Here is a 25,983-nt window from a genome sequence, read left to right as displayed (position 1 = left end):
AATACAAATGGTTTTTTTAAAAAAATATATATGTATGTATACACACATTTTTGTGCTTTTGTTGTAGTTTTGTGGGGCACCAGCATTCTTGGGCAGAGAAGGCCAATGATATTGTAAATCAACATCCCTCTACACCGGAGAAATACTCATCATTATCATTATTTTGAGAGCCCGAATAGCGTAGTGATTTCAGCATTAGGCCATGACTCTGGAAACGAAGGTTCGAATCTTAATAATAATAATAATAATAATAATAATAATATGTTTTATTATAAATATACAACATAACACATATTACACTATATTATAATATATATTATATAATAAGGCATTAGAAGATATTACAATGCTATATAATATTTAATTACATAAACTACATGTCATACAGTATACAGTACTATAATATCAAAGCTGCAAATATGATGAGTGCGTTTATAATTAATTAATAATGAATTATAATTATAAATATATAATATACAATATATAGAGATGCGTGTCCACAGGGAACCGGACGTGTTGGTGAAACAGAGGTAGGTTAGTCTCACCAGGGTCTCCTAGCGCATGCGTGGTGACGTCGTGCGTCGCTTTCCGTTGACGTCCTCCGACGTCGGGGGCGGGGCTTAGGTTTGAATTGTTGCGGGGCGAAGGAGCGTTCGGGGCGAGCAGAGGGAAGGGAAGGGAAGGGAAGGGAGAGGGGCGGGGAAGGGGCGCAGGGCCATGGCGGCCCAGAGGAGCCCGGGCGAGGAAGGGCCGGAGCGGGGCAAGGAGGAGGCCTCCTCCCGGGCCAGGCGCCTGGCCGTGCCCCGGCCGCCCTCCATCCAGGACTTCGCCATCCTGAAGCCCATCAGCCGCGGCGCCTTCGGGAAGGTCTACCTGGGCCGCAAAAGGGGGAAGCTCTACGCCGTCAAGGTGAGGCCTCCCTCCTCCGTTCCAGCCCTCTGCCCAGGAAGGCTTCCCCGAGGCCCTCGGTTTGGAGCAGGGCTGAGAAGAAGCAGGAGCTCATGTTCATTGGAGGAGGGAGGCGCCCTACATTTAGTCCTACATTCCTCCCTCTGTCCCTGACGGTGCCCTATGTTCGTTTGATTTATTTGAGGGTGTCCTACATTTCCCCGGATGTCCCAGGAGGCGTCCTACATTTATTTGATGGCGTCCCACTTTTTTTGAATGCCCCATATTTTCCAGTGCCTTTTTCCTCTGGCAGCAAGCTTGTGCCTCTCAAAGATGTGGATTCTTGCCCTTCCTGGCTTATAGAAGTGGTCCTGGTGGGCACTAAGTGGCAGACTGAACCAAGGGGATGGTGAATGTGTCTTTGCAACAAGGGAGCTTTCTGCCACGTTTGAAGGAAGTGGCTGTGAGCCTGTTGTTCGAAAAGGGTCATCCCTCGAAGTTCTTTCTGCCTGGCTCCCCCATGCTATTCACGTGCAATGACTGGGAGGTGTTGATTTGGGATTCATAGAATGATAGAGTTGGAAGAGACTCCAAGAGCCATGCAGGAACTCACAATCAAAGCACCCAACAGATGGCCATCCACCCTCTGTTTAAAACCCTCCTTAAAAAGAAGGAGACGCCATCACGCTCCGAGAGTCCGGCTTCTCTTCCTGTGCTTCCAGTGGGCTGCTGACACCCAGCTCTCTTTCTGGGGAGCTGGTTCCATTTTCCCATATAGGTTTTCCTGGGCTGTGAGAACTACTGTCACTATCTCCAGAGGTTTGCTTGATGCAGACAAGATGCGGTCTTTTTGGTGACTGTTTCATGCACCAAATTATTAAAAATATTGGATAAAATTACGATGTGTATAAGATGCATATGAAATATAAATGAATTTTGTGTTTAGACTTGGGTCCCATCTCCAAGATATATCTATATGCAAATACAGGTAGCCCAAATTAAAAAAAATGCAGAGGAATCGGACCCTCTTCTGATCTGAAGCATTTTGAATGAGGGAGGCTCAATGTTATGACTTTTTGTAAGCCACCTTGAGTCCAGTCTGGGTGAAAGCCAGAAAATACACGAAGGAATGGATGGATGGATGGATGGATGGTGAGAGACAAGGTAAACAGATAAAATGTAGCAACTGTATGTGTATTGCTTTTCAGGTGGTAAAAAAAGCTGATCTTATCAATAAGAATATGGTCCACCAAGTACAGGCAGAGAGAGATGCCCTGGCCCTTAGTAAAAGTCCTTTCATTGTGCACTTATACTACTCCCTTCAGTCTGCAAATAATGTCTATTTGGTGAGTAAACTCTTTGTACTTGTGGGCATCCTCTGAAGCTTATCTTTTCCCTTGGGAGAAAGGTGGATAAAAGTACATTTTAATGGCTAATTGCACAATCCCAGAAATCTCTGTGGGCACATTTTGTCTTTTGGAGGGAGGTACTTTTCTGTAGGCATGTGGTGAGGACACATGGCTCAAAGGCAGTGCTTGATACCTGCCCACCCCAAGTCTATAGTGCCTTCAGGAAGCTACCAAAATATGCTTGTAAACATCCTTTTTTTTCCTTTCAAGTACACCCTATGTTCTCATTTTTAAAAAAATAGTGTTATTCAACTTGTTTGTCCTCTGCATTCTGCCTGAACACCAGCATAGATCATTTGTCGGTGTAGTCAGCTTGGGAAAAGAAACTAGCCATACAGAAGTCGAAAGTATAATCTGTGTTTGGGTAGCCTTAGAATTCAAGCCAGAACAAGAATCCTTTTTGGGGACTTGTGTCTTTTTAAGCAGACATATGCCTGCAGAATTGGACAGTTCCATTTATTTATTATTTATTTATTTGCTGTATTTATACCCTGCTCTTCAGCCAGAAAGGCTCTCAGATTGGCTTACAGATAGTTAATTGGACATTTCCCTGCCCTCAAGCTTACAGTCTAAAAAGACATGACACAAAAGGAGAAGGGAATGGCAGAGGGAAGGGGAATAAGTCCAGCGGTTCTTCTCTCCCTCCAAGGCCTGGACCATGGCAGATGGACTGGAGGGAGGGCTCATCTTCTTTCTTTAGGCTAGGCCTGATGAAGCTGGTCGGCCTCTCTCTCCCTCTGAGACTGGATGGCATCAGATGTTATGACATCTACATCCAGTAAAGGGATTTAGCTATGTTACTTTGTAAGCCAGCCAGCCAGCCAAATGACTGATGCACATCAGGACCTTTGTGTATCTCAGGACACCAACTAGGGATATACGTAATGGGGTGCTCTTCCTGGTGCCCCATTACGTATCTTCACAATTCACTTACAGAATTTCTTAGTGTCTCTGCTACATAGGTAAATATACATAAAGTTAAGCAACGTTGACCATGATAGAAGTTTCCAAGCTGTGTATTGAATTTGTGTTACTGCCTTTATAGCATCAGCTAGCATGATCTCTTGTAGCCATTGCACATATTTACAGGCCATTTTGGAGGAAAAGAGCAAACTTAAGAACTCTGAATTTGGTATTGAGATATGGATGCTGCTACAAACTCAGAGCAATATAAGAGTGTTTTATAGTAATGTTCTTCATTGGCAGGTAATGGAGTATCTCATTGGGGGAGATGTTAAGTCTCTTCTTCACATATATGGCTATTTTGATGAAGACATGGCAGTGAAATACATTTCTGAGGTAGCACTGGCTCTAGATTACCTTCACAGGCATGGGATAATCCACAGGTAAGATTTGTTAGCTTTTATTGTTACATCTCATCCTAGTCAGGAGCAAATGCTTTAATTGTAGCTGCAAGTGATGTTGAATCAAACATCATATCTTTTGGCCTGGTAAAATTACTGTGTATTCCTAACCTTGAGGCAACTTACGATGCCAGAAGCATATTGTGGCTACATTCCAGTTAGGAGTCACTTCCCTGTCCTCTTTCCCTTCTCTGAAAAGGAGGCATCTTTGTGGGCCAGATGGGAAGCCTTGCTAGTCAAATTTGGTCTGTGGGGCAGATGCTTCTTCTCTCTATCCTGGCATTTCTTTCCTGGCAAGTGAATTACATACAAAGACACAACACATTTAACAGGAAGAAAATCATATTGCCCTGAGCTGAGGCCTTCTTATAAAAAGCACTCTCTGGTATTAAAATGGGGAGGGCCATTTGAGGATCAGATTGAGTTAGAACCATTGGCTCACACCGAACACCAATTGGATTAGCACCAAAATAAATAAATGGGGCATTTGTTGTGATTACAGTTTGTTGTTACAGAACTAAAGCAATGTTTCAGACATCAGACTAAGAGGCCCCTTTCTTTGAAGTCAAGAGATCTTGGATGTATATCTAGAAGACAGGCCAACTGAATTGTTTTTCAAAGGTATTTGGGGTCCTTTCATCCTACACAAGTACAGAGCTATAATTCCAGTTTAACTGCCATGATTTCATTCTGTGGAATCCTGGGCTTGTAGCCTTGTGAGGCATTAGAGTTCTTCGTGTGTTGGACTAAGATACTGGGAAACCAGGGTTTGGATCTCACTTGGCCATAGAACCCCCTGGGTGATCTTGAGGAAGTCAGAGGGAGGCAAAGCAAACCCCTCTAAGCAAATTCTGGCAAGAAAACCTTGTGATAGATTTGTCTTAAGGTTGCCATAAGTCAGAAGTGACTTGAAGGCACGCAAGCACAACAAACTGGAAATAACATGGTTTCATAGGATGGAACCATGTCTGTAAAAGTGGAATCATGGTACTATAATTGTGTTGTGTGAAAGGGCCCCTGGTGTGTAGAACTACTGAGTCAGCACAGATACACCCAGTATTAATGGATAATCATTGTATACTATGGAACTTTACAATGTAGAGTGATTTTTGTTAATGGTGCCCCAAGCATTAAAATAAGCCATGTATATATCCCATATTTATTTCATTTTCTTTATAACTGCAGGGACTTGAAACCAGACAACATGTTGATCTCTAATGAGGGCCACATTAAGCTGACAGATTTTGGATTGTCCAAAGTTACTCTGAACAGAGGTGAGACATGGAAAGACACACCCAAAATATGTGTGTGAGAGAGGGAGAGAGAACTATTTCCAATGATGTGATAATGTTTACTGTGACAATAGCAAATACCCTTTTATCCATAGTCACATTGAACATAAGCATTTCTTGTGTGTAGAATATAAGCTAGGTCCAAAGACCAGTACAACTGGCCTAGCATGTCTGGAGGAAGTTTGGACTTACTTCTCCAACAGCAGTCATCTGACAAATAAATTGTGAAACAACGGTGACTTTTAAAAGTAATTTCCAGTATGTCATTTGTAAAAATTGTGTGAAGTGATACTTTGGCTTTAGCAGAACTGGCTCATGTTTTGGTGTTGTGGGGTCCAAGAGGAATGGTGGTGCTACAGAGCTTAGAGACAATGTGTTGCAATTTATTATGATACCTGGAATGAGTTACTTTTGGGGAGAACAAGGCAACAACAATGTTGCATTTGTCAGTTAATGCAATGGCTGGCAAAATCTATGTGCTTTATGCGTCTGATGCTTTTATCCCATACAGTGGGCCCTTGGTATCCAGTGGACTCCTCCATGGATAGCCAAATCCATGGATGCTTAAGTCCCAAGTCCCACCATATACAGTGGTGTAGTAAAAGGGTGTGCCTTATATAAAATGGCAAAATCAAATTTTGCTTTTTGGATTTTTTTTAAAGCATGTTTGAATCTGTGGATGCAGAATCTGTGGACATGGAGGGACAACTTAACTTCAGAAGAACACAATGCTTACTGTCAAACCACTCCAGGAAATATGGCCAGCAATACTTCCTTGACTGACTCAGGAAAAAGGAATTGCGCTGAAGATAGAAACAGTGTCGCTGTCATGAGTAGTGTGGAGACCTTGTTTTAAGGCTTCCTTTTATAGTTAAGCAGCACCAGTCCTGCCACCAAATGTAATGAAGAACATGGCATTCATTTTTTGTTTTTGTATTAGAATGCTAGCAACAAATAACACAACAAAGTACTGATGAAAAATAATTTCCCAAGTTCCGTGTTGGCAGGAATTGGCATAGGCTTGTTGTTAGTGTGTGCCTTAAGTCATTTCTGACTTATGGCAACACTTAAATGAACCTGTCATGGGGTTTTCATGGTCGCCTTTCCCCTGCTCTGAGGCTGAAAACGTGTGACTTGCTTAAGGTCACCAACTGAGTTTCTATGTCTGAGCAGTGATTCAAAATTCAAAAATTGATCTCCAGAGTTGTCCAGTGCTCAAACTACTACACCACAGTCTTGCTGTTGCTGTTACAAAGCCTGAGGCAAGTCCAGAGGAAATCATTACAACAGAACATTCTCATTCAGTACATGTGAAGTTTTGTTAATGACCCAAAATTTAACATTCCTAATTTTTCCCCTTCAGAACTCAACATGATGGATATCCTCACAACACCATCCATGTCAAAACCAAAACAAGACTATTCACGCACACCTGGACAAGTGTTGTCTCTCATCAGTTCTTTTGGTTTTGTAAGTATTTAAATTAATTTGCATAGAAAGCAGTCTGTATGCCTGAGGTGGGAATTAGGTAGATCGCCAGATGGTGAGCCAGCTCCAAATGCTGAAGAGAGCCAGTGTAGTATAGTGGTTTGAAAACAGGACTGTGACTCTGGAGATCAGGGTTTGAATCCATGCTCAGACATCAAAACCCACTGAGTGCTATAGGGCAAGTAACATTCTCACAGCCTCAGAGGACGGAAAAGGCAACCTCCCCTCTGAACAAATCTTGTCAAGAAACTCCCGTGATAGATTTGCCTTAGGGTTTGATGAGTTAGAAATAACTTGAAGGCACACAACAAAAACACCTACCAAATGGTGAATTAATGCAACTTCCAGCAGACATAGAAGGCTGGGAGCTGTAGTCCAACTATATCTGTAGGGCCACACAGTTCCCACCCTTACTTTAAACTGAGTTACATCCTTGACCTATCAAGCTCACTGTTTTCACACTGACCTCTGTTGTTACAGCACTATTCTAGAGTTCTCTTCAGGAGACTTTCTCTGCTATACATGGGATTGCTATACATGGTGTATTCTCAGTTGCTGAACTAGAGCTTGTTTGAAATTAATTCTCTTTTTTTAAATCTCTGAGGAGCTGCTTTGTCTTTGCGAGAAGTGATAAGTTTTCCACATCAGCCCACTGAGATCTCCACTTTGATAGGGTGATATTAAATGAACAAACAAAAGCCCCTCACATTGTATGAAACAATTATGTAGCAACCACTTTGGATCCTTCTTTCAATAGGTATAAAGTGTATTATAAAGAATTGGATGGTGTAGTAGAGGGCATGTTTATCAAATTTGCAGATGACACCAAATTAGATGGGGTAGCTAATACCCCAGAAGACAGGCTCAGAATTCAAAATGACCGTAAGAGATTAGAGAACTGGACCAAAACTAGTTTCAACAAGAAGAGATGTAAGATACTGCACTTAGGCATTAAAAATGAAATGCACAGATATTGTGTGGCTTGACAACAGTACATGTGAAAGGTATACTTACTAGACCACAAGCTGAACATGAGTCACCAGTGTGAAAGGGCAGCTTAAAAAGTCAGTGCTATTCTAGGCTTCATCAGTAGAATTATGCTGTCTAAACTGGGGGAAGTGATAGAGTTCGAGAAGGAACATGTCTAGAGGAGGATGACCAAAATGGTAAACTATCTGGAAACTGCCCTAAGAGGAGTGGCTTAAGTATGTTTAGGCTGGGAAAGAAAAGGTTAAGAGTGGACATGATCACCTTGAAGTGATATCATATTGTGGATGGAGCAAGCTTGTTTTCTGCTGCTCCAGAGATTAGGACACGGAGCAATGGATTCAAGCTATAGGAAAAGAAATTCCACTCAAACATTAGGAAGAACTAACCGTAAGAGCTGTTTAGCAGTGGAATATGCTGCCTTGGCATTTGATGGGGTCCTCATCTTTGGAGGTTTTTAAACAGTCTGGATGGCAATTTGTCATAGGGAGTGCTTTGACTGTGTATGGCAGGGGGTTGGACTGAATGTCCCTCTTCCAACTCTATGATTCTATGATGTTCTGTTGCAGAGAATCAGTTGTACTAAATCTATGACTGAAATATGAAATCATAATTCTTATCTTTTATAATATATTTGGTTTCATGTATCTTTTGAAAATGCTTTTCTCATTTTGACAGTATACTCCAGTTGATGGGAAAATGCACACACCTAGTCCAAGTCCTATTTGTGCAAACATGTCTCAGTTTTCTCAAGGGTTTGTTTCCCCCTTATCTGTAAGTCAAAAAGACTACCCATCTGCACCTAATAAACTCCTGAGAGCATGTAAGTATTTTTAAAGGCTTATCTACACATATGCTGTCTTTTATAGAGGTAATCTCCACAGGCTTTGTTGCAAGTGCTGCTCCCAATGAGAGTTTTGGTATATAATCATTGAGGGAAGGATTTTTCAGGTGGTTGCACCATTTCTAAAAAGCATACCATAGCTGCTTTTCTGTGTGTTGTTTTGATGTTTAATGAGTGTGTGTTGTTATAATTATGGATTTCTGTTTTGTAAGATGCCCCGGAAAGATTTTTGAAGGCCAGATCATGTTATCTGAACACTGAGATTCTTCATTTAATTTAGCTTAGAACAGCTTCTAGCTTATTTTAGAGCCAATGAGATTTAGTAGCCAAGTACTGGATTGTCAACGGGAGAAATTCAAGTTCAAATCTTGTGCAAGACTACAAATCATGAAGCCTGTAACAAAAACCTAGCAACCTTTTTATTAGGGAGAAACAGTCTGGAATGAAGGGGAGAGTCAATGCATTTTCTTATCCTACTCTTCCCCCCACCATTTTTTTTTCTTTTTCCTTTGAATAATTTGGAGGCACTGATAGTACTGAAACCAGATTTTGTATATATTTCATTTATTTTGCTTTATGAGCACATATGTTACTTTGATTGTATTATCTGTAGAGTATGCCATAAAAGTAATTAGTGGAGGCTGTGAAATCAGGGGAGTGGAATCGTTTGTAATCAGAAGGGACATTGTGAATTACATAATATGAAAAGAAACCTACGGGCTTACATGCATGTGTATCCCTTTTTGGATGAGGCACAGGGGACTATTCTCTTACGTTTTGTGTCCTATCTAGAATCTTTTCTCCCACAGCTGTCAAGCTCCAGGAGAGGTAGCGGTGGCTGTTTCTTACCATGGAGAAGGAAGCATTTCATAGGAGGAAGAAGCAAATGATCTTTTGTTCAAGGGGAAGGAAAGGATGATGCTTTCCATCTCGGATTGTACCCTCATTTCCTCCTTCCTATGAGCCCAGAGCAGCTCCATCTTTCTCTTCTCACTTGCTTCCCCTCCATCAGTAAGATGCAGCTGCAGGAGCTCCTTTCAGAACTTGAGAACTAACAGGGTAGGGAGAGGATGTAAAACTGCACAGGTGGCATGCTACACTATACTATACTTGCTTGATGTACTACAGTTAGTATGTTTTGAAACTGCATCTGTGCTTTGTATGCCTTGATATTTTTTTTTAAATGATGTTCTTCCTGAAGGCTTTGATTCTTCAGCTGTAACACCTGCAATACCAGTGAGGAGCCTGACACCAACTCTGCTTCAATCTAGAAAAAGGTATGGGACTTCCAGTGCCAGTAGCCATTCCCGCACCCAATTGTCCAGCATGGAATCAGAGTGCTTCAGCAGCCCCCGGTGGGAAAGAGACGTTCAGGTCAGGAGCGCTTCTTTCTAATGGCTTTGTTTCTTCTGACTTCTTACAACTGAATGATTCAAAGATGCACTCTGGGACTATGAAACAGGCTTTTAAAATCAGCCATCAGGAAGGATAGTCCCAAAAGATGATGATCAGGAGATATACTTTTACTACTTATTTCCTTTCCACTGTATTCTTGGTTATCCAGATGTCAAGTGGATCTTTCATGTAGACAAGCAGTTTCTACAGGCTGAGGGCATGGTTTTCCTTTTCTCACTATATGCACAAATGAACATACACACACACCTTTCATAATACTCTTGAACTAAGAGAAATCAATTTTGGTTGACAACAGACTCTCCAGGACTAGTAAACTGAGTTCTGTTTTGAAATAGGTTCATGTGCACAAATTGATTGTGGTACCTTCTGCTGCAAGCAGGGGACACATTTATGAACAGGAGAGACTTCCTGTTCCCATGATGCATGGAAATTTTGAGGTGAGGAAAAAAGAATAGAGTTTGGAATTTTACTTTTAGAAAGTAACCTTCAGATATATAATGATAAAGACTAGTTATTTGCTGCAGGATCATCCACACCCTGATTACATGATGAGACTTAACATTGCTGTTGTTTACTCAAAAAAGTAATTCATTGCAAGTAATGTAATTAATTTTAATGAATTACTTCCAAGCTTGGAAAAAAATAACAAAACAGGTATATGGTTGCCTTTAAAATTACTTTTCTTTCACATTCCGTGTTATACATGCAATATGGTGAATTCATTGTAACAGATATTTTATTTCAGTTCTTGATAGACACTTTATTTGCTTGCTTCTGAAAAAAACCTCTGTTTAAGGACTGTGTCTTTTCATATAAATTTTTTTGGACATGCAGATCAGTATTACAGCCATGCTGTGTATCTGTCTGCTGAGTCAAAAAACAGCACATTCAATGTCATCTTCCACAATCTAGGCAACATGACACAACAACCTTCTGGCCTGGATTATCTGAGTAAGCATTTGGACTGGAAGAAAAAACTAGTTTATGTTGTCGTTCTATTCTGTTTTAATGTTGTGTGTACAGTTCATTTTTTAAAATGTGTGTCTTTATTATTTTAAAAAGGTTTTCTCTTTGACAAATTTGTTTAGTTGTGTTCCACTGTAGAGGGTGGTGCTCATCTCTGTTACTAAGCCGTTGTAGCCAGCATAGTCAAAGACGATTCCATGGTCATGTGGCCAGCATGACACATTGCTATTCTTTATTATTTAAATTATTATTATTATTATTATTTATTAGAGATATTTAAAACAAACTTCAGCAATACAAAGGCTCTGTCAGATACTCTTTGTTCTAAATCATATGGCCATCACTCCTGGCCAGCATAACTAATGGTGAGGGATGCTGGAAACTGATGTCCAACACCATCTGAGTGGCCATGTGATTCTGGCTCCTACTTTAAACTGCAAGAGCTTTTGCCTGCTCATGTTTTTATACATTTTCCTTCCAGTACATCATCTTCAAAAAATAACATGTCTCGCTAATCCCCATCCGTCATCCAGTTATCCAAATGTACAAGGTTTCTCTCCAGTTGTAAGTTTTATGTCTAACTGCATGGAAATAAATCCCTGTTCTATTACAATTATTATGATATCATTAGGAGTCTTTGGGCTGAAGGTGAGATAAGAAAGATGCAATAAGTACATATGGTTATTGATCTTGTTTCAGCATGTTTATAAACACCTGGAAATACTTGATTTTCAGGAAGCAGAAGACATCATCTGCTCTGCCTCAGGCAAAGTAGTTTCTTCAGAAACACCAGAGAATACAGATTTACGGCTTTTCAATGACACTAAAGGCTTGAAGCGAAAGGCTCTGGAGTCTGCCATCTCTCCTATTAGCAGCAGTGAGTCTGGGAACAGGATTTGTGAAAGAACCGAATCCTTTAATCTATCTGAAATACCTGTAAGAACTTGTGATATTAAAGACTTGGTCCGAAAATGTCTTTCAGAATATAAAGAATGGGAAGAAAAGCTCTGTACAGCAAAGGCTGCCCAGGCAGAGGAGGAAGCAGCAAAATCCTTAAATTGTCACCTGTCTCCTTTGAGCTCGGGAAATATTTCAAAAGACAGGAAAGAGGAGGCGATGGTGGAGATGCCAGGTGTCAAAAGATGCTTTGGGCTGGTTGACACCAGCCCTTCTCAAGAACTTATCCTTGTTAAAAAAAAGAATGCGGATTACAAACGTGGCTGTAAAATCACAGATATTCCTGAAAAACAAAGCACAGGCTTAACATCTGAACTCCATTGCCTAAAACTTGATGGGTGCTTGCAAGAGACCTGTACAAATGATGGTCAAGCAAAAGAGTGCTCTTGGACACAACAAAATAGAAGCAACAAAACAGCCACTCCTTTAATAGCAAAGAATCTTATGGATTATCTAGATGCAGATTGTGAAAAAGATGGGAAAAGGGAACCCACTAATTCCAGCTTCTTATGCATTGATGATGAGAAGCCTTTGGCAAGCATAAGCGTGGACTCAGATCTGTCTGCTGCAGAAAATCATTTAGACAGGAGCATTAAAGATGTTACCTTTGAGGAGCTAAAAACAGACTCTGTGCCTGCAACATCACCATGTTGTCTAGACACCTTGTCAAGAGGGGACGAGCAACTTTCTAGCCAAGAGACCAAGCTACGGCAGCATGATCAGGATAAGAGTACGCAAAGTGTAACTGAAACACCCACTCATCTTCACTCTTCTTCAGCAATGGACTCACAGAAAGCACTAAACCTCTTCAAGAAAAATGTGGTTGCCTTTCGGAGTTATAACAGTGCAATCAATATGTCTAAAATGTCTGAACCATCAAGAAGCCTGATTTCTGTAGAAGGAATGGATATCTCTGTTTGCAGTGGCTCTTATCCTATGACCATTACACCCGCACAAAAGGGGACATCCTATAGAGTATATCAGGTGCATTGCAATACAGTATCATTTTAAGAGCCTCTTGCTACAAAATAAAAAGGGGGAAAAGAAGCAGGGGAAGGATCTTAGCAGCACCATGAAGATTAATATATATATATATTAACATAAGCTTCCATGGATACCAGTCCACTTCCTGTTCACACAACTGTTTAAATATGCTTAAAACTTGTGGCTTTAATATCACTTCATTATTGCATCCAAAGAAGTGGGCTGAAGGATCTAATCTAATAATTTTATTATGGTTATAGACCAGCACAATATATGTGTGTGTAATTTACCATGAGTTAAAATTTGAACTGATTGGTATACAAATACAAATTGGCATAAAGTACAGTAAATACATAAAATTTGACAAGGTGAAATACAAGGTGCTGCTAGATTTTCTTCCCCCTACCTCCCTTTTTTATATTATGTGTAACAGATTAACACAGCCATTTCTTTGAAAATTGTTACAAAATATGGACATGCTGAGTAGGAAGCTGCATGTATCTTTATGCATCCACTGTCATATGTTTATGTGGCAGGATGGCAAAAGTGACTGGATTGATATAGCATATATGTATAGAAAACAGTCCCCAATGGACCCTGAAGCTGAATGCTCAGAACCTCACAACTTTCAGGCAGGAAGAGGAGATAGTATGTAACTAAAATGGCAGCATTCAAGTGAGGCATTTATTATATGTAGACATTTTGGCATAGGAAGCAAGCAGGGAAGCTTTCTGCTTGAGAAGTATGAATTGGAGTAAAGTAGGATTTAATGTTTTGGAATTATGTGAGTGTTAAGAGTGCTAGACGCAGAAAGCATTTCACTGTGTGGTTGAATATAACTTTCTAGTTCTGCAATGCACAGTCTGAACCTACAACTAGTTTGAAATAATGAATTATCATTTTTTATACTTGTATTTGCCATTTATTCTTAATCTCAGACTCCTCAGGGAAATGCTGATACACCCTACAGAACGCCCAAGAGTGTCCGAAGAGGAGCTGCTCCTGTAGACGGAGAACGCATCTTAGGGACTCCTGACTACTTGGCACCGGAGCTGCTCTTAGCAAAGGCTCATGGTAATCCTTACTGTGGAGAAATTTCATTGTTCTGTTATGCACATTTTGCAAGGAGATCCTGGCTCTGTTTTAAGATGAGAGCATTTATATATTAGTGTTATTACTGGAGCCAGATTCATGTTTGTAATGTTAAGGATGTTTTCCTTATTTTGTTGCCTTTGTGTTACTTTGCTGGTTACTGAAAATGTTCCTACATTTGTTGTTTCCCTGAAGAAATCGGATGTGGGCGTTATGAAGAGGAAAAGGGTATTTGGGGCTGCATGACAGAGGAAATTGAATATTGTAGCTTGTTTTGTAAATTCGGTAGTACGGTAATTACATTTTTGTGTGTATTTAAAACATGTTAATAACAAAAAAGTGCATGTAGTTTAAAGTAAAATAATGTGTGTGTTTATACTGGGAAACTGTCAATGGTGAATGTGTCTCAAAGTTTCAAATTATTAGTGCTTAATAATTCAGTGCAATATGATAACATTTTATGTAGATATACCACAGTGTTTATCTCATTTTTTTTCGCACACAGGAATTCAAACCAGTGGTAAGTTTCCTTATAGTGTAGCACTGTGCAGAACAAAGTATAATTGCACTGCTCAAAGGAGAAGCTGGGGAATTGTGGTTTTATAAAAACTATGGCTTGCACCTAAAGTCTCCAAGCTTGGGTTGGAAGATTTGGCCAATACTATTTTAGAATTTGATCAGATATGAAAAACATAGGCCGAGCTTTTATGCAAACTGAGGTCTTAGTAGATTTTGACATCTTTATGCATTTGAGGAAAAACATCCAAGTTGTTCTGAAGTAATGAAATGCCACTTTCTTTGCTGGCTGCAATTTTGTTAGAAACCAGGAAGTAAACAGAGTTATAAGAATAGACTTTCAAGGTAACTTGAAAGGGTCACTATCTAAATTAAAAGGATGGGCTGGTTCAAACTTTGTTTCATGTAAGTGGATCTGACCCTAACCTCCATTGAGATGTGTATGATTCATTACTGGCTGGCAGCAACTTCTGCTTTTATTGAAGTTACTCCAAGATGATACCTGTGATTGCTCAATGCATCACATATATATTTGCACACAGAAGGAAGTAAGAATGAGTAAGAGACATTGTTCAAATCAGTCCTCTAAAACTTGAATATGTAACTGCATCTGCAGTGCAAGCAAATTCTCACAGCAAGTACATCCTTTGTTCTCAGTATAACGGACTGGTTGGCGCTTCAAGCAGTGCAGCAGCTGTAAAATGCATGCTGCTTAATGGGTTGTGGTGCCTCAACAGCTTTGCTTGCTTGTGCTTTGCCTGCACTTGTTTGAGAGGGATTTACTTTTTTGACCTAACAGATGTTCAAGAGCAAATAAGAGGAAGAACTGTACATTGGAAACATAATGTTGAGTTCAGGCTTTTCACTGCAGTCTGAAGTACAGCAGGATACCTACAAGTTTGTTTGTCTGTTTGTCTTTGAAGACCACACTGGCCTTTGCATTGTCAGATTAAGAATGGAACAGAAAATCCTCGCTACCTCTGAATTTGAGGTTTTGCATGTCAGTCTGTAAAGTGGGGTGGGCAACCGTGTTGCACCCAGGGGCCACGCATAATTGGCCTTTGGAAGTTTGTGTATTGGAAATGACTAACTTCACTTTCTTTTCTGCCATGGAATATTTGGGTAGGTATTAATTTAGGAGGAGCAACATTAAGGAAAAAGTTACAGGCTAGAATCCTGGTGGTTAGTTCCAACTAGAAGAGACCCATTGGGTCAAAAGTCAAGTCAGAACATAAGTAAATCCAAATAATAGGTGTTGTTGGGACTATACCACAGGATTCAGGTCATAATGGTTAGATAATTACTACTTTACCTATTTCAGAAATAAAGCCTTTACTTATTAAACATCTACCTAGGCTTTTGTTTTGTTTTGGTTATTTCTACAACTATATGTACTTCTTTAGGAATGGCTATTCATATATGGAAGAATGGGTTTTAAAGTTATTAGATTTAATGGAAATGGACTTAGCATCAAAAAAAATGGAGGACAGAGGAAAAGATTGTCCAAATTCAGTAAAGGAAGAAAATAAAGAAAGAGAAGATTGGGAAAAAATTATTATGTCACAGAGAAATGGCCAAATATACAAAACAAAATTGACAAGGGATTTTTGAGAAAGAATTGATTTTGTATATCTAATATAATATTGTATGTTAATTTTCTTAATCAAAAAAGGGTAAATGGTTTTGGTTAAGATGCTAGTTATATTTAAGTTGTAGGATATGATACAAGGTATACAAGTGATAGATTAAAAAATAAAGGGAAATTACAAGCAACTATAGAGTAACTTAACAAGGGAAAATAGAAACAGAAACAGTGAGATAATGAAACGGTCAAGGTTTGATCTACGGAAGTTCTCTTTTTTTTAATTTGTTGAATGACTGAAGATAGTGGAAGGAAGAAGAAGGAATCGATAGGGTATATGTATGGGGGTGTAAAGGGGAGGGGAGTGGGAATGACTGTTATATGTTTTTGTGTGTATTTGTAAATTTGTATTGTTTAAATAAAAAATATATTTTTAAAAAAAGGAATGGCTATTCATATATATGTATTGTCCTCCTCACTTCAGGTCATGCTGTTGACTGGTGGGCACTTGGAGTTTGTCTGTTTGAGTTTTTAACTGGAATTCCACCATTCAATGATGAAACACCACAACAAGTATTCCAGAATATTTTGAAAAGAGGTAATTGCCTGTTTTGCCAAAAACCAAGTTCAAAGGTTGTTTATATAGCATTAAATGTAAAATATTGATTGATTTTGCGTGTGCATGTATTCTAGATATTCCATGGCCCGAAGGTGAAGAGAAGTTGTCAGATAATGCTCAGAATGCTATAGATATCCTTTTAACCATTGAAAGTAGCAGACGAGCTGGATTCAAGGGTTAGTATCTATTTTAGTTAACACTTAATGCAATTATGTTCATATAGCAGTTTGGAAACTAACAGCTTAAAATATTTGAATGCACTCAAATGGTCCCTAAAGGAATGTCCCATAGAACATTCCAGTTCTCCTTCCTTCTAGAGCATAAAGACAGATCCAGTCTTAGAACCTTGAAAAACAAACAAGCTCTGAACCTATAACTCCCAGTAGAGGATAGTGGGAATTGTATTAAAACAATTGCCAACATCCTGTTGAGTATTCACAATAAACCAGATATATCACATCATAAATATTGGGTTTTATGTTTCTGGCCATTGCAGCAGTGTGATGACTGAAAGTGCCTCTGGAAACCCACTTTAGAAACAGGCAGTGCCATCAACATGAGGATTTCAGAATGGGTGGTGATTCAAGGAGAATCCACCTGGCAGTGAGTGGCTTTACAACAGGAACCAAAACCCTTTTTGCAGGAACAAAAAGTGGACAAAAAATTCCCACTTTTTCTCCTTTCCTCTTGGCGTGAGATAATGGGGTTTTACTAATTGGTTCTTTAACCTTTGGGCCTCCCCCCCCCCCCCCATTAAATAGAATTATAGTGCGACCACATCATACGCAGCTTTCAGCATGTGCTGAAAGCCGTGCTGGGCAAAGTGCCCCATAAGGAGTAATGGCGCATGCGCCTGTGGTATGCATGTGCTGCCACATTGTTGCGTGCACAAGCCCTATTCATTTAAATGAGTCTTGAGCATCTGCGAAATTCCCTTTACACACGGGGGAATACGGAATGGATCCCTGCATAAAGGAAGGGTGGACTGTACTCTGTTGAAAAGGGAAAAAAGTTACTCCAGCCCATCAGTATCTAAAGATGGTCACAAACCACAAGAAAATATAATCAAAGGTAGTAGCTCATTTCTTACTCTAGCGAATTCTGGGAAGCGTGTATAGTTTGTTCCTCACATTGATCATTTTGCCAACTCTCTGTGAAAGTAGAATAGTTATATACAAAGGCCACATTGACAGGGCTTCATGGCTGAGCAGCTGTTTGTGTCCCAGCTGCCTTTTTCCATTATCTCTTTTTCTACCTCCTGAACTACAATATTTTTTGCGTCTAATTTTATTTATCATGGCCTTAGCCACTGTCCCACTATCGAATCACTAAACTGCCACTTGCTTACTCAATTCACACTCTGGAATTACTCAATGTGTGGAAGGGAGAGGAACGACATAGAAATCCTAGGAATGAAAATGCTGCCTTAATGCAACTATTCAAGAAACATAAGTTTGACAAGAGATAAAGGGTTTATTAAGTGGTTGTTCTAAACCTAAAGAGTCATCAAACCCTTAAAGCTAGCATTTATTTTAAACTTGAGATAGATTGTGTAACTGCTTGTTCAGAATTTAGAAGAAAAAGTACATGTAGAATCTGGAAAGTGTTGAAGTTTTTACAGGAAGAAATCTTACGTGTTTGTTTGAACTTTTTTCCCTAGAGTTGAAACGTCACCCTCTCTTTCATGGTGTAGACTGGGATAATCTGCATAATCAGACCATGCCCTTCATACCCCAGCCAAATGATGAGACAGACACTACCTATTTTGAAGCTAGGAATAATGCTCAGCATCTAACCGTGTCTGGATTCAGCTTGTAGTATGAACACAAAATAATTTTTTAGAGGGTTGCACATGTATAAAGTTTCTTATCATTGATTTACTTCTGATTTTCTAACTATTATGTTTTTTAAAATCTGGTCTGCTTTTAGTTCATCCTGCTGTGTTGAAACATTTAGTTCCACACAGCTTCTGATTGTACTTTTATTCTTGTTACTACTGCACTTTATGTAAATCTTACGTATGTAATGGTGGTATGACTCACTAACAAAATTGTTTTCTGCTGCTAAAGTGTATTTCTAATTGTGGGAGAGGGGCTGTCATAGGCATAACCAGTATAGTAAATGCATAGCAATGTGTTTATGTGCATATATTTCAAAGTATTAGTTATGTTACACATGGAATTTGGGTTAGAATCTATTTGAAACTGGTTTTCAGGACACTTTGATGATGAACATGTAACAAAAACAAACTTCTACATTTTCAGTGCAGCCCCCAGCTTCTCCTTCTGTGTGCCAATCCTTTTTAGACTCAAAAACTTTCAGGCACTTCAAAGTAATTCATAGGCTTCCTATTCTGCTACTAGCATATCAGTGTTCTCCATTGTCTCTAATATCATTGCCAATGTTTACTTTCCCCATCCCAGTTATTTATGAAAACTCCCTCCCCAATCTAAGTAGGTTTTAACTACCCTACTTTGATTTCTGGATGCAGCTGTTTAAAATACTGAAACGGTCAACAGCTGAACCAAGAAGTGTATATTTAAATCTGCAGATTTATAATTTAGAGAAATAAAGAACATCAGAGGAGATTTTAATAAAAATTGGATTAAAACTGATTATGTATTTTAAACATTTAAATAAAAATTTTGTAAGACATACTTTGTAGCCTTCTTTGAAGTAATACAGATGACTACTGCACATCCATCTAATGGATTTGTTCCAGGCTTTGCTGTTTCCTTAATAGAGGAATGTGTTTTAAATGGAAATTAAAGCCCTTTGTTTTCTGCTTTCAAAAATAAAGCATTACAAAGAAGTCACAAGAAAATTTGTTTGGCTGTAACTTGCCAGCAATAGCTACTGTATGCTCTTTCAGAGTGGGTACTGCTTGAGCTTGACACCACATATCATTGGCATCTATTTGGGGTTTAGATTTAATTATATGGACTTCCTTGCATATGGGAAGTTTTACTGTCTTTACATTTAGTCCTGGTTAATGCAATAGTCTTGGCTTTCCCTTCGTACAATTTACCATTTCTGCTTGACTACTTTCTCTACTTTTGGTCTATCAAGGCACTGCTATGTTCAGAATGAAATTAGACTAGCCAGATATCATGACATCGGCTGCCTGACCCATACAGTTCTATGTCTCTGGCCAGAATCCAACAGTTACATTTGAACTGCTGCCCACATTAAGATAATATATTTATGTTCCACTCCCCAAAAAGTCTGAGGAGCGATTTACTGAACCTCATAGAGCAAAATAAACAATTGCTCTTAGTAGTGTGAAATACGTATATGAGTTTATTCTGAAACTGCTAAACTACCATCAAATGAGGAAGTAAGGCATAAACACAGACTTGTGGGCCTGCTTATTGTTACAGATCAAAATCTTCAGATGTAATGGCTTAGAGAACAAGAGCAAGTTAAAGAATGAAATGCCACACTACCTGATGATACAATTGTCTTTTCAGAGACCACTAATCTACAAACAGCTATTAGCCTTCAACTTTTGGCAGAGATGAAGCCCACTCTGATTTCAATCTATAGCCTTTTTCAGGAAGGGCGGTAACCTAATGGCCTACAATTTAATAATAATCCCTCTAAAGCTCCTTCCCTTCCCTTCAATGAAGATGGAGTACAAGTTCCAAAATTAATTTTGTCCTACATCTTTCTGCAGACCTAAGATGTTACAGATCAAAGAACTTTGCCATATTCCTGAAAGTTTCAACATTGTGTCGTCATAAAAGACCTGTAAAATATCCTCAGGCAGTATATTCCTGTCATCCTTTATTTGATAAAACGTTATTTACAATAGATTAAGATGAGCTAACTTTTAAAATGAACCTTTAAATCATTCTCTATTAAACAAAGCAAAAATTGAATCCCATAATTACATTATTTATACAGCATAAAACAGATATGAAGGTGCTTTTCAAACATCAAGATCATGAGCTTCTTATCAGTCTGAAAAATTACATAGTGCAAAATATGTCACAATCCTGAAAATATGTACTCCAAAGATGTTCAACTGAGATTCACTGAGGAGGAGCACACAGCTTCAGTGGTGTGGCACTATTTTCAGGTCTACAGTTTTTCTTTTCATCATAGCAACTGAGAAGCAATCACTTATGTTTGATTTTTATAACATTGCACAAAGTAATGTTGACATTATTTGATTTCCCAATCATATTTTCAGAGATTTTTTTTAAGTAACAGGTTGTCATTCATATATGAATCTGATAAATAAAAGCAATCAAATTTAATAAAGTGACAATGCTGAAATTGTCTTTGATGCAGTGATGTAATGAATCATATTAGGGGCAAAGACAAACAAATTAGGTACATAGAAATGTTTTTCAAATTAAGTTTTTAAAAGAAAACTGGATCCTGCCAACTACAAACAACAGAAGATTGTGTACCAGCTGTTGCTTCACACAATGGAATGTGTGTGCCCATATATACACACACAGTGGTCCAACCTGAGAGTGCTGATCAGGTGTTACATGAACAGCAAGGAGCTTCCTGGCCTCAGACAGATGTCAGTTTCCCTTCCCTTAATGGGTAAACCACTGCCTGGACTTATCCTTGACTTTAAAAAGAACAAAAAACTTCACATAAAAACATGTCAGGTAGAAGAGCTCGAGGTCAGCTAACATGGCCCAAACCCAGCTGCAAAAGGAGTGCAAAAATCACCCCTTGCCAGCGGTCCATTCTGGATTGCAGTAGCAGCCGGCCTTGGGACCGCAGCAGCCAGTTCCCGGTCCCACACTAATCGAGGATCAATTGTGGCTGTAGATGCCTTTGGCTTCTCCAAGCTGGCGGTCTGTTTGACCTCTCTAGGGATTTAACGGGGGGGGGGGGGGGTATCTTCAGCAGTAACCATTTGCAAAAGACTATTTCTGCAAACATACCAAGACAGACAGTAGCTACTTTTAGCATATGTTTTCAGCACCTTATGAGTATCATACAACTCAGCTACAACTGAAGTTGTTTTATTAAGAAAATGTTTTCACTGAATACACCCTTGCCTCTTGATGCAATCCAGATATACCAAAGTCACTGAAATCAAAAGACAAGAATGTAACTACATTAAAGTCATGATTTCAATATGGCTTATGGCTGCAGGGTCATTCCTCTATTGGGTTAATCAATATATATAATGTCATATTCAAATTCAGTCAACTGTTTTAATATGTTGAGGCATTCGGTTATCAGGTTTTTAAAAAATATATACATAGTGGAGATGGTACTCATGCAAGTACAATCCACAGCCTCAAACATTTTATTTACTTTATTTACTAAAAGGTTACCTCATATTTATAGCAGCAATTATAAATTAAATTTGCCAGAGCTAGGATGTTAAGTGCTATTATTGTACAATCCAGTTAATAAGATTACTCTAGATTTATAGTTTCCACTGTCTATTGTGTGCTTTCTTTGCTATCTGCAAAGACTTTAGTGATAGTACCAAAAAATTTTTTAGAAGTAACAATTTACTATATTTCTTTTGTATTCATTCAATGACTCTTCTTTGCAAAGCTGGACTGCTCTCAAGAGCTGCAATAAGATCCTTCAATTCTATGAACTAATTACCCATAAAGGACATTCCAAAACAATTAATTTAAGGTTCATGTGAATGCTCACTGGGAAAAGCTGTGTTTATTCCATTTTTAAACTAAGAGAAAAGGGTTATTCAAATATGTTATCTCAGGAAGTACAAAGGGGAAAGAAAAAAAAACTAGATGGAAGCTTTAACTGTCCTAGATCCTGATGTTCTTAGAGGTTTCCAGAGTTTCCCAACATTAGCAGTCCTTAAGTAAAATGTGGAATTGAGCCCTCAGTTCTGTTTTCTGGAAGGGAAAGAACATGCATATTACCAATTTAACTACTTTCATATACTCGTAAAAACAGCATTACACACAATATTTTTTTCTTCAAATTTTAAAATGCACACATACAAGTGACATTTAAAAATTAATACTGTACTTAATTAATGCCACTTATGCCATGTGAAGTCGAAAGCTTTCATGGCCGGCATCCATAGTTTTTTGTGGGTTTTTCGGGCTATGTGGCCATGTTCTAGAAGAGTTTCTTCCTGACATTTCACCAGCATCTGAAGATGCCAGCCACAGATGCTGGCAAAACGTCAGGAAGAAACGCTTATAGAACATGGCCACATAGCCAGAAAAACCCACAAAAAACACTTATGTCATGTTTTCATATTAAAATAAGGCTGCTTCGCAAGTTTCTTCAGCATGATCTATTGCTGAAGTGCCTAGATATTCAAAAGATATACATACGGGCTCCTGAGTGCTAATATATTCCAGTGTCTCTGAAGACACCAAGCCAAGGCCTGAAGAAATTTTCTTCAGCAATTTAGAAAATGCTGAAGAAAATTTCAGCACATGTAATTTTGTTAACAGGCCATTCTGTTTTTAAAAGTATAAACACATTTGTAACAAAAAAAAAAGGTTGAAATGCATCTTAGAAAAGATGTAGGTATTTAACATTAATCACAGTTATGAATAGGATAGTGGAGGAAGACAATTTAGCAGCAAATTTGATTTAATCCAGAGAATAATCTCAAAGCATAGAAAAACACTGTTGGGATGGAATAACAATGTAAGGATAATATATCTAAACAAAATTCAAAGTAAAAATATATATTTCTGCAGGCACCAAATCTTACCTTCTTCTCCTTTGAAGATACACATGTACCAGCCACTGCGCAACAAAGGGCCATAAAATAGCAAAGGCCAAAGTACCAGGAGAAATCTCAAAGGGCCACCAAGCTGGTCTCTAAACACCCCAAATAAATTAATAAACACCAGTCCGTCAGTCAGTCAGTCATATAAATCCAAATGCCAACATACATAAAAGTTAATAAAGATTACACATTAGGAACTGCAAATAGTTTTACACTTGTGAGCCCAAGTTATCTAAAATGTGTATTTTATTATAATTTCTCAAGAGTTTTCTTTATATGAAAATACAAGACTGAACTAGCACTGAATTGCACCATCATCTTTGGCTGCTCTGCCACTTGGAACTTGTTATCCTTTGCAAATTATGAATGTTGAGAGAACCACTTTAAGGTAGCAATCCTACACACGCTTACCTGTGAAATTCCATTGAATACGGTTGTCCCTCCACATTCGCTAGGGTTAGGAGAACAAGACCCCCGTGAATATGGAAAATCCGCAAATAACAAAAACACTGTTTTTACCTTAGAGGACACCTCTCTAGGAATCTCTAGGTCCTCCAGGGCAACTCTGTGGTCAATGTCCAACATACACTGACCATAGAATGGCACTGGAGTAGCTACAAATGGTCTTTCAGTGCAACTTTTAGCTAAAGTTGACCACAGAGTTGCACTGGAGGACCTAGACAGTCCTAGAGAGAAAATATTAATGAAATCCGTGAATCTGCAAATCTGCAAATATCAAAGCCGCAAACATGGAGGGATGACTGTACATTGAGACTTACTTCCAAATAAGCATGTATAAGATTGTTCTCTGTGGCTTTTTAGAGTTTCAACTTTCTTTTCATTAAAAAGGGAAATACAGAACTGTTGATATTTTTGTTGCATTCAATTATGCCAGTAGCTTAATTGAGTTCTTGAATACTTTGTATAGAATATTTGGAATTAACCAGGGTAAAGAAGAAAAACACACAGAGTTTATTTTAGCAGAAGCTTAATGCAGGATTTAATATGTTATTTTATGAAATAATTCTCTAAATATTATACCAAAAAAATTATCATGACCTTAAATTCTAAGAATAGCCTACCTTTAAAGTCCACCATTCTAAAAAATTAACTTTTTGATCTTCATTTACAAGTAGATAGAATTTTACCTTAACAGATGAAACTGGCTGATCATTTGAAGGGAGGGATCCAGTTCTTGCCTGCAATACAAAGTTTAACAAAAAATTAAATGAGCTATTTAAAATGTAGACTCATGGCTTTATATTATGTATATAGTATGATTTCTGAGACATTGAAAAAAGTATAAAAAATTTTCCTCACATTAATTAACAATATGACATGTAACAATTCAGCTTAAAACTTCTGCCACCTTCCACCTTTGTTGCCCTTCTTATATGTCTTCAGACCTCTACATCACAACATTTTATAGCTAATTCCTGTTAGCAAACCCCGTTCACACAGTGGGTCTCCTCCAGCTGGGAAGAACACTTGGGTTTACTGTTTATTACTATTTCCAGAAATGTTCTTCCATGGTTCAGTGAATTCCCAACTGGTCTCAACTTTTGAAATATTTCCAATTGCATTAAAATACAGCAATTATGGAAATTTCATGTATGACTTAGCCTATGTATAGATTATTTCCCTTTATGAAAAAAAAAGTGGGATGTACAATGGATTACTTTTATCTGATGACTTACATAGTCCCCCTTTGAATTGGGGCAATTAATCCTTCTAACATACACTTCAGAAATCATCTGTACTCTTGGCCCTCTTTATGCACAGATTCTGCAACCATGCATTCAACCATTTTTCAAAATTCCAAACAGCAAATCTTGATTTTGCCATTTTATATAATTTTCTGTTCATTGTACATAATAGGAATCGAGTATCCACAGGTTTTGCTATTCCGGGGGGAAGGGGGCTCTCCTGGAACCAAACCCAAGCAAATACCGAAGGCCCACTGTATTCGTATAAACAAATTCCACCAAAAAAGCCCAAACCCTCTAATACATGTTCTAATCAAACAAGCTTTTAAAAAATAAAGATTCATTTTAATAATATATTAAGCTGCCATTATTCATCTAGTTCATGTATTATTTATGATGAACTGCATAGCTCCTTAGGGCTTCATGCTGGCATTATTCCCAGTCCTATATCACGGATTCATCCTTCTGTATGCAACATCTACTCTAGTACTGAGGTATGGCCACTCCTCCTCCTAGAATATTAATGTAGGATGTTTTACCTGTGAAGTCGTCAGTGTCTCAAGTGCATGTAGCCTCTGTAGGACATTTTGCATATCTTCCTGTAATCGTATGAGTACTATTGCGATTTGTTCATTGAGGCTGCTCCTTGGCCCCCTGTCTGAACCCCACCGTTCTCCATCTCCTCCACTGCCCATCTGTCCACCCTGGGCACCATCACCCAAAGGGGGCATTCTATGTCCTAAGTGAAAGAGGAGAAATAAAACTCCCTTAGAAATAAAAATGTATTTTACATAAACATTACAGTGTGCAATCACAGACTCAAAGAGTTACAGAAAATGTAAGAAAGCTTTATCTAGCCAGGAAGAGGCAACAAAGCAAACATTCCAACAGTACCTCGGCCTCTTCTGATTCCATAGAAGTCAACTTTTTCACCACTCTTTTTTTCTTTGTGAGGGCCTCCATCACTTGTCTTGCCATCTTCACCACCACACTTAACTTCACCTTTTCCTTCAACTGCAGCTTCCTTTATACCTTCTACCTTGTAGTTTCCAAGGTCCAGAAAACCAGATGTTTCTAGCAGACTTTGATCTACTTCTGAGAAATGGAATGGATGTTTTGAAAATTCTTTTGCTGATGTATTGATATCCAATATCTACAAATTAAAAG

At 38.6% G+C, this 25,983-nt stretch overlaps 2 protein-coding genes across 7 annotated transcripts in view; one reads left to right on the top strand and one right to left on the bottom strand.

Annotated features, from left to right (window-relative positions):
• The first annotated feature begins 702 nt into the window (after window positions 1-702).
• On the top strand, window positions 703-20,185 carry MASTL (microtubule associated serine/threonine kinase like). Of its 5 annotated transcripts, XM_089533419.1 has the most exons (14): window positions 703-909; window positions 2,097-2,234; window positions 3,504-3,643; window positions 4,847-4,935; window positions 6,317-6,423; window positions 8,107-8,251; window positions 9,474-9,646; window positions 11,390-11,531; window positions 11,637-12,595; window positions 13,534-13,669; window positions 14,193-14,207; window positions 16,270-16,383; window positions 16,479-16,580; window positions 18,065-20,185. In XM_089533419.1, the coding sequence occupies exons 1-14, from the start codon at window positions 718-720 to the stop codon at window positions 18,220-18,222; spliced, it is 2,610 nt and encodes an 869-aa protein (XP_089389545.1). In that variant the 5' UTR covers window positions 703-717; the 3' UTR covers window positions 18,223-20,185. The 5 variants fall into 5 exon arrangements, with proteins under 5 accessions (XP_089389545.1, XP_089389543.1, XP_089389542.1 ...); XM_089533417.1 differs by having other exon boundaries at window positions 11,390-12,586; XM_089533416.1 differs by having other exon boundaries at window positions 11,390-12,595.
• A 323-nt stretch (window positions 20,186-20,508) lies between these two features.
• LOC149309986 (acyl-CoA-binding domain-containing protein 5-like) overlaps window positions 20,509-25,983 on the bottom strand; it is a 31,848-nt gene continuing 26,373 nt past the window's right edge. Inside the window, exons 9-13 of one of the 2 annotated variants that reach the window (XM_089533421.1) lie at window positions 25,711-25,969; window positions 25,356-25,555; window positions 24,259-24,309; window positions 23,093-23,202; window positions 20,509-22,253 (exon numbers count right to left, since the gene is read on the bottom strand). In XM_089533421.1, coding sequence (XP_089389547.1) covers window positions 22,241-22,253; window positions 23,093-23,202; window positions 24,259-24,309; window positions 25,356-25,555; window positions 25,711-25,969 — 633 coding nt within the window. In that variant the 3' untranslated portion in view covers window positions 20,509-22,240. The remainder of the gene's footprint in view (window positions 22,254-23,092; window positions 23,203-24,258; window positions 24,310-25,355; window positions 25,556-25,710; window positions 25,970-25,983) is intronic. The other variant, XM_089533422.1, reaches the window with a different exon arrangement.

This window comes from Sceloporus occidentalis, unplaced genomic scaffold (genome assembly GCF_023333645.1).
Source record: "Sceloporus occidentalis isolate IW3139 unplaced genomic scaffold, rSceOcc1.0.p SCAF_7, whole genome shotgun sequence".
In the NCBI taxonomy this organism is placed as follows: domain Eukaryota; kingdom Metazoa; phylum Chordata; class Lepidosauria; order Squamata; family Phrynosomatidae; genus Sceloporus; species Sceloporus occidentalis.
The sequence above is the reverse complement of the archived record's forward strand: the minus strand, read 5'-3'. Positions and strand labels throughout refer to the sequence as shown.